Source organism: Mobula hypostoma, chromosome 3 (assembly GCF_963921235.1).
Source record: "Mobula hypostoma chromosome 3, sMobHyp1.1, whole genome shotgun sequence".
In the NCBI taxonomy this organism is placed as follows: Eukaryota; Metazoa; Chordata; class Chondrichthyes; order Myliobatiformes; family Myliobatidae; genus Mobula; species Mobula hypostoma.
In genome coordinates, this window is record NC_086099.1 from 93,567,431 (window position 1) to 93,583,741 (window position 16,311).

The 16,311-nt window shown below is 41.8% G+C and overlaps 1 protein-coding gene across 1 annotated transcript in view; it reads left to right on the forward strand.

The window, feature by feature from the left end:
• Positions 1–16,311, forward strand: part of LOC134343716 (collagen alpha-1(XXV) chain-like) — a 168,686-nt gene that overhangs the window by 41,270 nt on the left and 111,105 nt on the right. Inside the window, exons 10-11 of the mRNA XM_063042467.1 lie at positions 2,378–2,404; positions 2,538–2,573. Coding sequence (XP_062898537.1) covers positions 2,378–2,404; positions 2,538–2,573 — 63 coding nt within the window. The remainder of the gene's footprint in view (positions 1–2,377; positions 2,405–2,537; positions 2,574–16,311) is intronic.

Consider the following 16,311-nt stretch of genomic DNA (forward strand, 5'->3'; position numbering starts at 1 on the left):
GGATTTATTTAAAGAGCCAGGCCCACTTCTGCATTCAAAGGAAGAGTGCAGCAAAACTAACCTGACAGATCAATCCAAATGGGAAACCTGTCAGTAGACTGCCAGCAGATCTCCAGCCAAGCATCAGTGATCAGAGAAACCAGAAGAAATCCTGCAGAAACAAAAGTCCAACTCTGGTGCCCCCTCTTTCTCAGAAACCTTAGGGTGCAGGTAAGTCATCTCTTTTGAGACATGGCATTTTGCAGCTCGCTGCGACAAAAGAATTCAGACAACTGAGTGCGAAACCTTTGATTTTAATTCTCTCTTTTGCGTTCATACCTGCAAGGGCACTTAGCTGCCAAGAGGGTGGGCATTCATTGTAGATGTTCATGCCCTTACAGACACCACCCTAACAACTTCCTGCAGTAACAGCCTCTGCTTGTTGGGAGGATCTGCCTGACCCCTCCTTCGTTCATTCCTCTCTCCAGAAGAGTAACACTTGTTTTTTGGCATGATCATATTATGTACACTTTCTGAGTTCCAAACTGTGAGGAAACTCATCTGCTAATGATGGAAATCTGCCCAGTGATAAATATTGTTTCTGAAGTAGTATGCCAAATGGCACAGCTTAATTTGTAGATTGTTACGGTATTTCAGTGATGGCATTTAAGGAGGTTGTTTTTACTGTTTTGATGCTGGGAAGTCCGTTTAGGTGACTTCTAAACCACAGGTTATTTCAAAGGATACGTTCAAAATTAAAAGCAAATGTTCTGCAGAGTTCAAAGCAAATTCCGTGTTTGTGGAAATGTTGATCCTCTTGACAGCAGATTTCAAAAAAGTTGAGCACTGCACTTTCAGCTCCAGACGCTGAGGTTTTGCTGTTGATTCTGTGGCTTTCGAAAGCAGATATATCATTTTTAAAAACTGTGCTGGGGCGCTGAGGTTTTCCTGGTTGTTCTGTTTTCCTCCCATTATCCTTAGTGTGTCTTGAGTGATAAAATCTGGGGGAGATGAAGGCCTTGTGGAGAGAAAAACTCTTGGGGAATATTGGTGGGGGTAGGGATCTTCTATTGTGTCCTGAGTGATAAAATCTGGGGAAATGATGGTTTTGGGGAATATTAGTGGGGGACTAGGGATGATCTACAAGCCAGCAGGGACATGATTGGCCGAAATAAATCAGGAGGTGAGATTAACCAGGACATTAAATGTTGGTGTAAAGTCAGCGACTGATGGGATCATATACCTCCTTTGCACTTGGTTGGTAGTTCCTTGAGATTGAGAATGAGTTGCTTCCGCTCCAGTTTTGAAATGACAGTGTGGTATTTGCAGATTGTCCTGCAGACAAGGTGGATAGATGGTGAGGTGGCCTGCCCCTTCTATCACTGATGCAGGACATCCGTGTGCTGCTGAGGAGTGGCTTAGGACTCTCAACACCATCCTGAATGCTCCTCTCCACCTTAAGCACCCTTGTTCCAGGGATCCCAAGGAGCCAGTGGGGTGCTGCATTTTTTCGGCTAAGCTTTGAGCACATCCTTGGAACTTTTCCGCTGTCTGTCTGGTGACCTGTTCCCATGCTGGGGCTTGGTATAGAGTGACTGAATTGGGAGTTGGTGTTGGGCGTGGAGACAACAAGGAATCTTCAGATCAGCTGACTGAGAGTAACTAGGCCCTGGGAATATGGTTCGGACTAGACACTGATGTTGGTTCCCTTGTCCTCCCAGTGAATTCTGGGAAATAGCTTTGGTGTTCTATTTCCTGTTCCTTGAGACATCTACTGTAGGTAGGCCAGGTCCAGGTCCAAGAAGGCCAGATATCACTGCAGCTACAAGAACAAGTGACTGGAGGAACTCAAGGGGTAAGGCAGCATCCATGCAGGAAAATGGACAACCAATGATTTGGGTTGACAACCACCAGCCAATAAGTTTGATAGCCTTTAATTTTGCCTCGTGCAAAGGGCAACCAGGGCGTTCTGTGGTGGATCTCAGCAGAGTGCTGAATGAGGCAAGTTGCTATTAAGACCTTGCTGACATCTCCAGGATACTACAAGATTGCATTATATATATATATACACACACACTCCCCCAAGATAAGTGCAGATGTGAGGAGAGACTGGATTACACATTGGTTCAAGATCCAGCCCAGTAATGTTTCTCTTCTGAAAACAGCACTGCCTGTGAACACATAGAAATTACTAATGGAGCCCTTCTCCATTCAGCAGGTCCTATGCAGACCTGTCCTTTCTTCATAATCAGTTCTTCATAATGAATTCGGTTTTCCATTTGTAGCCAAAGTTTCTAAATGTTTGGGACAAGAGTAGAAGTTTTAAGAAAAAACCTGCCTTGCCTTTTATCATGTTGACGCTCAGATCTTTCTTCTTTTTCTGTCCTTTTTCCATCAGGGTGACGTTGGAAGTCGAGGTGAGAAGGTGAGATGTCCATTTTGTTTGGTTGCTGTACATTACACAATTTTAAATGATGTGTATGTGTGTGCATCTACAGTGAGCTGGGCTGCATTCCATTAAACTATACCTCTTCTCTTCCCTTTCCTCTGTTGCCCAGGGTGACGCCGGTCTAAAAGGTGACAAAGGAGAAAAGGTACATGCCTCAGTAGAGTTCAGCTGATCAGGATGGGCTGGGGTGGAGGACACAGTGGTGGAAGCAGCGTGAAGGCGAACGGGGGGAATTTGGAAGGCCTTAACATGCATGTGTTGGCGAGGAGTACAACAAGGAGGAGTGGCTAATCCGCTTAGAGTGGATCAGCAATTTTCTATGCAGTCTGCTTAACTCCATTTTTTTGTTGCTTCTGTCTTAATTGTAACATCTGTGGTTGTTGAGAAACAAGAGGAATTCAAGGAAGGCGCCAAGTGTTTATGTAACCAAGTACTTTGTCCAAGAGCAAGGGAGCAGCCTGATGTCACAGCGATCTGACCAATCGGTTCCTGGGATTCTATGGAATCTACCTGATTACCTCCCGAGTTGGCACTGACCCCTAGAATCCATCTCTTTCCAGGATCTACTTGACTATCACTCCTTCCAAGGACATATTTCTGAGTTCCTGGATCTACACAGTGATTTTCTCATTCACACTCCCCCAATCACCTGTTCTGCTGAGTCCAATATGCCTGGAAATTCATCCCTAGTCAAAAATATGAATTGCACTACACAATCACCTCCGCCTTTTGTATTGAACCTCTAAAGTTATTGGACCGGATTTCAAAACCAGGGTCCATGGTGCAGACATGACGACGTTGCAGGTGTCGCACCGCTGACCGAGGGCGGGTTGCAAGTCATTGGTTACTTGCTGAATCCCTGAGGCTTACTTTTTATCGTTTCATCTTTTTGCAAAATGGTTGACGGAATGTACATATTCTTCTGAAGGATCGTCACAGCCTCACACATTATTCCCACTGCTTGCCTCACGTCTTCTGTGTCGCCCCCAGTATAGCGAAGTAGTTACACGTTTAACTTTGTCTAGTATTTGCCTGTGTTGACGTTCACCCTAGAAGATAAACCGAGAGGATTCCACTAATCCAGTAACTTCACTTCAGTTTGTGAGGCAGTTTAGCAAGATAAAGAGGATACAAAGCTGATCGATTTGCATTCTTTCTGTATTGATCACAAATACAGACATTTAGAGAATTGCTTTCTTGATATTATCTGCCGAATACAGCCCAATATGTAACTGAATTGGTACATAGGTGCTGCATGATTTCTAAACTAAGCATTTGAACAGAGGTCAATGATATTGTGAGATCTAATTCTACAAATTAATACATCATAAAATCATAAGTACAGTAGGCTGAAAAAGGAAACAGTTTACTACATTCCTATCTAAGAGTTTACCTTTGAACTATGCACTATTAAATAGGAAAATGTGATAGTTTCTACTGGATAAATTTCTACAACATACAACTGAAATAAATAACCATTTTTGAAAGTGTAATCATGCGAATCAGAAAATCTGGATCAATGGGCTTACGAGCTATGAGTCTGGTGACGTTGCTGTTATTTGCCACTCTCAGGTTGAGGGGATGTTATCAGAATCAGGTTTATTATCACCGGCATGTGTCATGAAATTTGTTAACTTAGCAGCAGCAGTTCAATGCAATACATAATATAGAAGAAGAAAAATAAGAATAAAATAATAATTTTAAAAATCACTAACAGTATGCGTATATTGAATAGATTAAAAGTCATGCAAAAAACAAGTAATATATATTTAAAAAGTGAGGTAGTGTCCAAGGGTTCAATGTCCATTTAGGAATCAGGTGGCAGAGGGGAAAAAACTGTTCCTGAATCACTGAGTGTGTGCCTTCAGGCTTCTGTACCTCCTACCTGATGGTAACAGTTAGAAAAAAACATGTCCTGGGTGCTGGAGGTTCTTAATAATGGACACTGCCTTTCTGCGACACTGCTCCTTGAAGATGTTCTGGGTACTTTGTAGGCTAGTACCAAGATTGAGCCAACTAAATATATTTGCATTCCCGACTAGATACCGGGAGGTGTTTGTGTTGTCTATTACTGGTAAAGACATGCTGGAACTTGCTGTTCATCTTCAAAGTTATTAATCAATTGCATGAAAACTTAGGCAACTTCTGTAGTCTTATTGAGTACCTGGAGTATTAATATCTAATATCTTGTAACTACTCATAATGAAGGATGAAACTAAACAGATTCATACTGCTTGCTGTAAGATAGGGTGTTAAGGAATTTAATACAAGTCTTTTACATATGATACAATAATCTGTATCATAACTTACAGACCAGAGCATCTTAATTTCCATGTCTTGTCACTGTTGGTTTCCAACATGACAAAAATTACCTCAAAGAAACACCACTTCCCAATTATGTAAAAGAACACAACCTGTAAATTGAAAGCAATGGCCCAATGTTTTGTATCAAAACAAATGGCTTTAAGAAATATTCACTTGAAATCACTTTTCTGTGATTGATTTCAGAAAAGCTTTGTTTTGTTCAATTCTGAAGGAGTTAGTCTGCATGATTTTAAACAAGCCATCAGATAAGAAGGAACACACATAAAGTTGCTGGTGAACGCAGCATCTATAGGAAGAGGTACAGTCAACGTTTCGGGCCGAGACCCTTCGTCAGGACCAATAGATAGATGCTGCCTGGCCTGCTGCGTTCACCATCAATTTTTATGTGTGTTGCTTGAAATTCCAGCATCTGCAGATTTGCTCGTGATCAGATAAGAACGTAAGGATTGAAGAGCCATATCAGGCCTCTCAGCCCCTGAGGCCCTCAGGCCTGACTCTCCATTCCAAGTGATCATGACTGACTTGCTCCAGCCAGGCCTCATCTTTTCAGTACCAGCTCCCCATGACCCTCGCTGCTACAATCTTCTTCCTTTGTGATCCCACTCCCATTACCCGCTGGGGTAGAAAATTCCATGCTGGCAACTCTCATTGAGGAAAATTCTATGGTGTTGCTCAGCTCTGTAAGAAGATGAATTGACAAACCTTTGCAGGATCAGCTGTGCGAAGGCCGTGCAATGCTTGTATTAATCGTTAGACTGGCAGACACTTTCTAATTGAACTTCAGATGGGTAATGCTTTTCAGACAGGTTCAGAAGGCAGGCGACTGCAACAAGCCAGACGTCTGAATGCCTGAACATTATTTTTCCTCATGCCGTAGGATGAAGGTAGTCCAGAGGTGACATAGTTTCTCTGCACTTGAGTTGTTGCGTTCAAAATGTGCATTAATTGCTGTAAGATTGCAAGACATTTGATTTCAAATTGTGACTTGAGGAAATGGTTTTAAAGTTCACTTATTAAACAGTGAGTGAGCAGTTGTAAAAAGAAATTCCTGCAGTGAAGGTTAATTATTATTACCGGTGAACGAAGGACATCTTTTCCATCTGCCTCTATGTAATTTTTGTTCTCACAATGTAATTTCATAGCTGAGGATGAACAGATCCATAATAATCTAATCTTTGTAGAAAAGAAAACACTCCTACCTTCCTTCAAGTCTGTGTTGGCAAAATCTGACTGAACTTTAAGTTTTCTTTCAATGAAAGAAAATGCTCAAAATTCACTTGAACTACAAATCAAACTAATTTCATATTATCTTGGTTGTGGGCATCAAGTCTACGTATATTTATTTACATTCACAGGAAGCTAATAGTCATGATTATCCATTGCTTTATTGTCCCAGTAACCTATTGATCATACAATCATTGAATCTTTTAGAATTTATATACATATTAGAATAAGATATTGATTTTTGCTTCACCAGGGTCCTGTAATTCTAAAAGCTATGCTAATAGCATTTGTAATGTCCTCCAGAAACATTTATGGTCTGTTCTATATTCTGCTTCCTGTGGAGAAGTGCCTGGCCTCCCCTTGAAAGTTTCCCACAATGATGTATGGGAAAATGGAAGCTCATTTTATGAAAAATTACCAAGACCTGCACTCCATCTTTTGTGGTTCACTTTATTGAATCTTGCTGAACTCACATCTTGCAGGGAAACTCTGCTGACAAGTGAAGTTTTCTGCAAAACAGTTATTGAAAAGTACTGCTCAACTGGAAATAAAAATAGGAACCTGCTGTCATAAGCACAAGAGCTTCTACAGATGCTGGAAATCCAGAGCAACACACAGAAACTGCTGGAAGAACTCAGCACCTATGGAGGGGAATAAGCAGTTGACATTTCGGGCCTATATCCTTCATTGGAACCTTTCTTCATGAGTCCTGATGAAAGCTCTAGGCCCAAAATATTGACTGCTTATTCCCCTCCATAGATGCTGCCTGACCTGCTGAGTTCCTCCGGCATTTTGCATGTGTGTTGCTTCGGACCTGCTGCCATGCGTTTTGCCCTTTCACACGGTGCCAACTCATGCTGCCCACACTGCAAGCCACTGAACAAAAAGAGGAGGGAGTAGTGGAACTTGTACGGTAGCATGGTAGCATTGCCATTCATGTCATCCATCGTAGTGCCAACTGTGAACCATGCGTTCCATTCCCACCGCCATCTGTAGAGAGTTCATACTTTCTCACTGTGGCCATGCCAGTTTCCTCTGGGAGCTCTGGTTTCCTCCCACGTTCCAAGTTAGGATTAGTAAGATGTGGCCGTGCTATGTTGGCGCCAGAAGCTTGGAGACACTTACGGGCTGTCCACAGCATATTCATTGCATTTCACAAACAAGAGAATATCTGCAGATGCTGGAAATCCAAGCAACACACACAAAATGCTGGAGGAACTCAGCAGGCCAGGCAGCATCTAGGGAAACGAGTACAGTCGACGTTTCAGACCGAGACCCTTCGGCAGCACTGAAGGGTTTTCGCCCGAAGTGTCAACTGTACTTATTTCCATAGATGTTGCCTGGCCTACTGAGTTCCTCCAGCATTTTGTGTGTGTGTTGTTCATCCCATTTCACTGTTTGTTTCGATGCACATGTGACAAATAAAGCTAATCTTTAAGATATTTAGCTTATAGTCCTTTTCCACCCAGTTCATTCGAACAAAGAGGAATTTATCATTTTACTGCTAAAACATACTTTTCCCTCTCCATTCCCTAGCCAGTTCTTGCTAAATCCCTGTGTGGATACGTACATCAAGCAACTATGCCATACCCTAAAAGTTCAAGCCCAGTCAGTAGAGTGATGTCACCATGTTGCACCCGTCCTGCAGCTCTCATTCCATTGAAGTCAGTAGGATTATTTCTCAAAGCAAGATTTTACCCGGAATGCACACATTCCACACATCAGAACAGGATGACTTTCAAGGATCGTATGGCACAGCTAGTGCAGAAATCAGCCGCATCACCTTTGCTTACCCATTCCACTGTCTGTATAGCATGCTTACATTATTGTTATGGCTAGGAGAACATTACACTAAAGTATGGAGTTTGTGCTTTGGATGTACGTGGCACAACCATCCATACATGTGTGTGAAAGCACATCTGAAGTGCCTGGGTCTCTTTTATTTGATGAAGGAGTGAAATGCATTCAAAGTAGTTTGCAGGTTTGCCAGAATGATGCTAGGAAAGGCAAATTGTCTCATTAGGAAACATTAGACTAGGCTTGTGTTCCCAGGAGTTTAGAAACCTTAATTTGCAGAGAAATCGAATCCTCCATTATGAATGGAAGCACACCCACATTTGGACACTTAACTGAATTAGTCAATTTTTTAATCTTATCATTTTGTTTTTAGAAGTTCTTTCTGAGTTGCCTCAGCAGTTTCTGCCCCTGTGACTGCGAAGGCATCTAAAGTAGAATTGGTTGGAAGACTGATAATACAATGAAGTCATGGTATTTGGAGAACAGAATCACACATTTCTCCAAGTTAGAATCTGTGTGATTGAACTCACCTATTTTGGGTCTAAACAGCCAAAGGGAATTTGTAAAACATGACAACAAGAAGAGATCTTCCCTACAGAAAATGGCAAAAGCTGAAATGTGGTAGCCTGTGGTTCATTTCTAATTGTGTATTTCTCCCATTGGCTTTTGAAGAAATAACAAGCAGTGTACACAAAGGATATTTGATTGATGTTGTGTACTTGGATTTTCGGAAGGTATTTGACAAGGTGCCACATTATATGTCCATGACTTCAATGTTGGAATTGATGACATTGTTGCAAAGCTTGCAGACGATATGAAGATAGGTGGGGGAGAGGTAGATTTGAGGCAGTAGAGAGGCTGCAGAAGAACTTAGATTAGGAGAATGGGAAAAGAAATGGCAGATGGAATACAGTATTGGGAAGTGTACAGTCATGCACTTTGGTAGAAGAAATGAAAGGGTTGACTATTTTCTAAACGGAGAGAAAACGCAAAAAACTGAGGCACAAAGGGACTTGAGAGTCCTTGTGCAAGATTCCCTAAAGGTTAATTTGCAGGTTGAGTCTGTGGAGAGGAAGACAAATATGATGTTAGCATTCATTTCATGAGGGCTAAAATCTAAAAGCAAAATGTAATTTTGAAACTTTCTAAAGCAACGGTGAGGCTTCACTTGGAGTATTGTGAGCAGTTTTGGGCCCTTATCTTCGAAAGGATGTGCTGAAACTGGAAAGGGTTCAAAGGAAGTTCATGAAAATGATTCCAGAATTGCATGGCTTGTCATATGAAGAGCATTGATGGCTCTGGACCTGTATTCACTGGAATTCAGAAGAATGAGGAGTGACCTCTTTGAAAGCTATTGAATGGTGAAAGGTCTTGAAGGAGTGGATGTGGAGGGGATGTTTCCTATGGTGGGAGAGTCTGACCAGAGGACACAGCCTCAGAATAGAGGGGCATCCTTTTAGAATGGAAATAAGGAGGAATTTCTTTAGCCAGAGAGTGATGAATTTGTGTAATTCTTTGCCACAAACAGCTGTGGAGACCAAGTCTTTATGTATATTTAAGGTAGAGGCTGATGGACTCTTAATTGTTCAGGGCATGAAGGGATACGGAGAGAAAGCAGGAGATTGGGCATGAGAGGAACATTGGATCAGCCATGATGAAATAGCAGAGCAGACTCGATGGGCCAAATGGCCTAATTCTTCTCCTATATCTTAAGGTCTCTTATGGCTAATCCTGACCACCTTCCAGGATCTGATTATTACCAGTGCACAATCTATTGCTTGACAGGATATACTTGAGCTTAAATATTCTACCAATGCCACGATTAACAATAAGGATTCATTTTGTGAACCATATGCTCTCTGTCAGTGTGCTTTCTGCCTCCACGTTCCATTGCTTTTAAGCAGCTGGTGCAGTGATGCGATCCTCATTACTAGGTGGAGTAATACTGATCCATCCAACAACAGAGCTGAGCTCTGCAATGCTTGCTTCTCGAATTATCTAACTTTCAGAGATATGCCACTAGTCAATCTTAGAAGTACACTGTCCTGGCATCAGCCTTGATAAATATGTGTGCCTTGCATTTGGTAATGTCAGCATCAATAATTTTGGAGATTGCTTCATGTTCATGTAATATGATTTCTATGCATGGTGTTACAGTACTTACAAGTTATAACTCATCAGTTAATAACTCATCAAGGGTGATTGATAAATTCGTGGCGTAAGGTAGAAGGAGATGAGTTATCAACTTCAAACTTTCTGCATAATCACTTAAAGAGTTGGCCTGCACGTGCATGGAATGAGAGCTGTATAACTCATCTCCTTCTACCTTAGGCCACGAACTTATCAATCACTCATCTGTGGACACATCTGGAGGTCCAAGATCCGTATGCTCCACGACCGCTGGACTGAGTGTGTAAATGTAAGAGGGGACTATGTTGAAAAATAAATGTGCTAGGTTTTCTAAAATTGACTCCTTCTACCTTAGGCCACAAACTTATCAATCACCCCTCGTAATGTTACTCCATGTTTATGCTGGTCAATGGATGAGATCTTGGGGCATTTTCCAATGTTATTAGCCAGGTCCAATGTAATTCTTTGTGTGCCCAACAATCTGGCTGAATCCTTTTTATTGTTTAACTGATCTTACATCACAGTGTGTAATCAATAATATAGTCCCTAACTCCGTTCAATTCCTCACGCCAAACTTACAATGTTTGCTATGTCTAATGGCTGCGGATTAGACAAATATTCCATTCCTGCATTACTTCTGTGTTCTTCTTTGTTGTTTACCTAATTAAACAGCAAAAGACATTTTAAAATCAAATCTAACAGGAGAATAACTTTCTTACAGTATCTTTTGGCGGTATTCAGTGCCTACATATGTTTAATCTGATCCTTCTGCTTCCAAAATGTAATTCTTAGTAAAGAACATTTCCTTCCCCTTTGCATTTGTTGTGAAGGACTCGCAGAATCAATTGTACATTCTTTGCATGCATACAGTATCCTGTCAGAGCCATCATCCCATCCCATCCCGTTCCCCAGCTATACTGTGATCCGGCTGCTCTCAAGGCTCCTCTGCAGTCCTCAGCTTCCTCATGTGTCGTACTGTATTCAGCATCATTCCCTCCTCTCACTCACTCTCTCACACTCTCTCTCACTCTCTCTCCTCTCACTCACTCACTCTCTCTCTCATACACACACACACACACACACACACTTTCTCTAATTGCTGCAGTGTTAAGTACCTGTCACCTTGTTCATCTGTGAGATCCTGGGGCTGTTTTCTTTTCCCCAGTTCTACATTTCTGAAGTCTCGTAAGCAGTGTCATCAATCAGCAATGCTCAGTAGGTGCTTCGAAGTATTTCCTCAGAACACAGTGTTTTTTCTCTCTGAACCTAATCCACGTCAGTTGCTTTGACTATTCTTGTCAGCACTTGTTGTGTAGGGGGTGACGTTCAGTGAGCCACTAATGTATAACTGGTGAGAACTGCCTTTAATAATCTCTGGCAGACACCAAGAGCTTCAAAACACATGAACTCTTACCGCATTCTAACAACTACCATCTGTGCTAATGTCATGTATATGTCAATGTCATTAAATCATATTGCTTATTTGCATACTTACATACAAACAACCCATACCCCAATTTCTAGATTGATCGTGTCACTAAGACTTAGGAATAAGAAATAGTTCTCTGCTGTAGTTATAGGGCGGGCACCAAGATTTAGAAACGTGATAATTAAAAGTGTAGCTCAGAGAGGGGCAGAACCACAGCTTAATTGTTGTTAGATAAAATTTTTACATCACCTTCAGAGAATATCAAGATAATCTAACAAAGCAGGTACAGGTGATATTTATTAAGGAAGCGTATAATATTGCGACTTTTCTCAGTAGAGCCAGCCTGTTCTTAATGAAGGCGTCTGTGCGCTCAGTGCACTGAGGCCCAGTAGTGTACATCACAGCAGGTCTTCACAGATACATTTGTAATGTTTTAACTCTGTTACTTTTGAACATAATTTTTTATAACATCTATAAGCAGCTGTACAAGTAATCATTGTGACTAACTTCGCTGTTCTACATATCTGTTACATCCAGAATTCCAGCATTTCAGACTAAATTTATCATTTAGAGAAAGGGACATCTTTGAATAAAGAGGAGAATCTCCACAGAGATTTTCTTGGTTTTCCATCTCAACAGTGGTTTGAAAGCCACAGATTACACAGATGCTCACCACTTTTTGTCAGACGTGCAAAGAAACTTAGCAAACTCTCGCCCAGTATTACTATTACCCTGAAAATCACACTATCGTTTTCAAGGTAGAAATGCTACGTTTAGAAAAACAACAAATCGTTCAGCTGTTTGGAAACACTTTCAATTGCGAGTTAATAATTCCTGTTTTTACTAGCAGACTACGTTATAACGAAGTTAATATTGTTGGTAACAATGTCAACTCTGGTTCAGGGTATAAGGATGATATGACTCTCTGAAGCAATGCTGAGACTGCCTTCCTTTGGATGAAAGGATGTAACCCAGCCAGCCTAGTGAAGGTGGTAGAGATTCAGAAACCCTGCAAGTGACCTGGTCAAAGCCATGCGTAGCAGATGGAACACATTGTAGAAAAGTGTAAGGTCGTCCACTTTGGTGCACAAAACAGAAAGACAGAGTACTTTTTAAATGGTGACAGATTGGAAATTGTTGATGTTCCAAGAAATCTGGATATCCTTGCAGACAAATCACTGAAAGCTAACACGCAGGTGTAGCAAGAAATTATAAAAGCCAATAATACAGTATCAAAAACAAGAGAAAATCTGCAGATGCTGGAAATCCGAGCAACATACACAAAACACAGGAGAAACTCAGCAGGCCAGGCAGCATCCATGGAAAAAAGTACAGTCGATGTTTCAGGCCGAAACCCTTCAGCAGGACTCAGTATGACACAGTGCGTTTGGTCCATATTATGCAAGAATTTGAGAACAGGGGTAAAATACTTTTTGGGATTATGTGGGGTCTTAATGAGACTCAATGAGTGTTGGCACATGGCCAAGTGGTTAAGACATTCGTCTAGTGATTTGAAGGTCGCTAGTTCGAGCCTTGGCTGAGGCAGCATGTTGTGTCCTTGAGCAAGGTACTTAACCACACATTGCTCTGCGACAACACCGGTTCCAAGCTGTATAGGTCCTAATGCCCTTCCCTTGGACAACATCAGTGGCATGGAGAGGGGAGACTTGCAGCATGGGCAACTGCTGGTCTTCCATACAACCTTGCCCAGGCTTGCACCCTGGAAACCTTCCAAGGCGCAAATCCATGGTCTCATGAGACTAACAGCTGCCTATGATGAGACTCTAGTGCTCAGTTTTGGTCTCCTTGTAAATATATACCTGCCATAGAAGGAGTTACAGTGATGACATGTTTGCAAAATGAGGAGTACTTCAAACTTTTCCCTTATTATCCAGCGGTCGGGAGAAATGAAAGGTAATCTCATTCAAACATACAAAGTTCTTACAGGGCTCAATAAGGTATTTGTATGGAGAATATTTCCCCTTACTGGGCAGTCTACAAACAACTGGTCACGTCTTAGTTTAAGGGCTAGTCCATTTAAGACTGAGATGAGGGGATACTTGTGCACTCAAAAGTTGGCAAATGTTTGGAATTCTGTACCCTGGAAAGGTATGGAAGTTTGATCACTGGGTTTATTCAAAACAGAGAACAATGGATTCCTGAATATTAAGGCAATTGGGGGAAGTGGAGCTAAAGCAGGTCAGCCATGATAAAATAAGGAAGATATTAGTAAGTTACAAAGGGGCACAGATAGGTTAAATCGGTGAAAAAAGATCTGGCAAATGAAATACCATATGGGAAAACTTTGTCCAGAGAATTAAAGCATAGGCATGTCAGGCGAATGTATGAGATTGCCGAGGTCTCAGATGCAGGCAGGTCTGAGTGTACAAACGCAAGATCCACAAAAGCAGGGTTAATGCTAAGACACAGATAGAGTACTGTGTAAGGTATTGGTTTCTTTGCTTAAGGCAGGATTTTAATGAGTGGAAAGCAGATCAGCAGATTTACTAGACTGATAGTACTTGGAATGGGCAGTTGTCTTATGAAGAAAGGTTGAATAGAGTAAGTTTGCATCTGCTAGAGTTTAAAAGACAGAAAGAGAACTCTGAGGGATCTTGACAGAGATCCCTTCTTCTTATGACCTTTCTTCTTATGAAGGAGCCTGAAACCAGAGCTCACTGTTTAAAAATAAGGGATTGAGAATTTAAGATAGATGAGATTTTTTTTTCTCCCTCAGAGGATCATGACCATTTGACGAGGGAGGCGGAAGCAGTGTCTTCGAATATTCTTAGAGATGAGTTGGCTAAATTCTTGATGAGCAAGGGATTGAAAGGTTACTGGGGGTAGGCAAGATTGTGGAGCCAAGGTTGCAGTCAGTGCAACGTTGGAAGGCAGAGCTGAGTGGCTACACCTGTTCCCAATACTTAGATTCATAATTTCGAATGGTCTTGATGAACGCTGAAGCAAAGCTCATGGAGACAGATGGCCTACACCTGCTCCTCATTCTTATGTTATCATACCTAATTCAACACAGCCAGTAAAATCCCAGTTAGTGCTTCATATTATTCCAATGGATAAAACATTGTTTACTCAGATTAACTGCTGTAAGAATCACTGCTTATCCTCCAATTATTAACGGTGTGAAGCGCTTTGAAATATTTCACTGTAATGAAGTTTTATCATTTCAATTGAAAGGAATGACTTGAAGATGGCACGGCTGCCTACTTAGATTCTTTAAAACTCCTTTCTCAAAGCTGCACTTTTCAAATTTTTAATTAAACTAAAGCTTTATTAATCCAGAGTAAACATGGGATTTGTGTGAAAACGGGTTGAAAGTCGGAATCGGAAACGGTGTTGCTCTCCTGCTATCAAAGAATCAGATCACCTATCACCTTGTGTTTCTTCCTACCCTCCTCCCACCTTCTAACTCTGACTCCTCAGCTTTTTCCCTCCAATCCTACTGAAGGGTCTCGGCCCGAAATGTCAACTGTACTCTTTTGCATAGATGCTGCCTGGCCCGCTGAGTTCTTCCAGCATTTTGTGTGTGTTGCCAGGCCCGAACGTTCCCCTGAATTTGAGGCCGATGTTAATTAGTCTTATGACTAAATCCTATGTATTCATGTAGGCTGCTGCATGCTCTTCATTTTGATTCATGATCATGGGGTCGGACTATCTTTACTCAGGTTGGCTAGATCAGCTTGATTAACACGTGATTCTGCTCTTTCCACAAGGATGCTTTTGCATTCCTTTCCCTCTCTTTTTTAGCTGTTTGCCTTTGATTCTTAACAATGCAAGGCCCTCTGAGCATAGAATTAAGTCATAACACCGATATAGAGCGTTTAATTCATCTGAATCTTTTGAGCTATGGCTCGCGCCTTTGTGAATGGAGGCAGAATGCAGCCCATCAATACATCCAGGTGATCACAGCAATCTGGTTCACCCAAGTGGCATCGCTTCACCCTGTAAAAAAGAAGCAGAGAGAAAGCACATTTCTGCTCGGGAGCAGCCTTCCCTGAATACCAAAGCAACACTAAGTTGTATGTTTTGCCAGCAGGCTCTTTAATGACAAGCTTTAGAACAGAAGTGGTTTTAATTCCATTGAAGTACAGGCACAGGTGGACTGCATGATCGATTAATGCATGTGAACCAGTGACTACCACCTTGCAGTCTCTTTTCAAGGGATCAGCCAGCCGGACCGGCCTTAATGAAGGTACAAATTAGGAGAAAGACACTCAGCTCTTTAATCCACTCTGCCATGCAATAAAGTCATAGCTGATTTAATTATAAACTCAACTGCACAGTCTCGCCCATGATCTGCAACTTTTCCACACCTTACTCATCGAGTATCTGTCTTAAGAATATTTAGAGGCTCCGCTTCTTCCTCCCCTTGCTGAAGAAGTACTTCTGCCCTTCAGGGAAAAAAAGTGCCTCATCTCTATCATAAGTATGTGTTCCTTATTTTTAAAGAGTGGCTGTTGATTCTAGACTGGCCCAAAAAGGGAAACATCCTGTCCATGTTCACCTCGCCGTGACCCCTCATGATCTTACTGCATCCTTCTAGGCTCAGCCGATACAAGCATAGCCTGCACGTTCCAGGTCTTCCTCCTCCTTGTCGGAACGGCTTCTAGTGCATTGAAACCCTTCCCCAAAACGAGGAGGCAAAACTTTAATTAAGCATGTGTCCCATGTCAGGAGCCAAGGAACATTTCAGCTTCTGCTGAATGGTCTTTGACTGCAAACTGACCCCCGAGTGTTTCCAGCATTTTCTGCTCTCATTTCAGAGTTCCAGCAAATGCAGTTTTTATTTAAATTTCCGATTTGCAGTTTTCTTACGGTATAGCACTTTCCTGAGTTGCAATTTATGTGCGAGAAGCATGCAGCTTCCTTCTTATTAACTGCCTCATCTGCGATGATCCTCCCATTTTCTGTTGGGTCGTTGTTGGCCGTGCTTTCTCCATGGCTCTGCTATCTGCTCCAG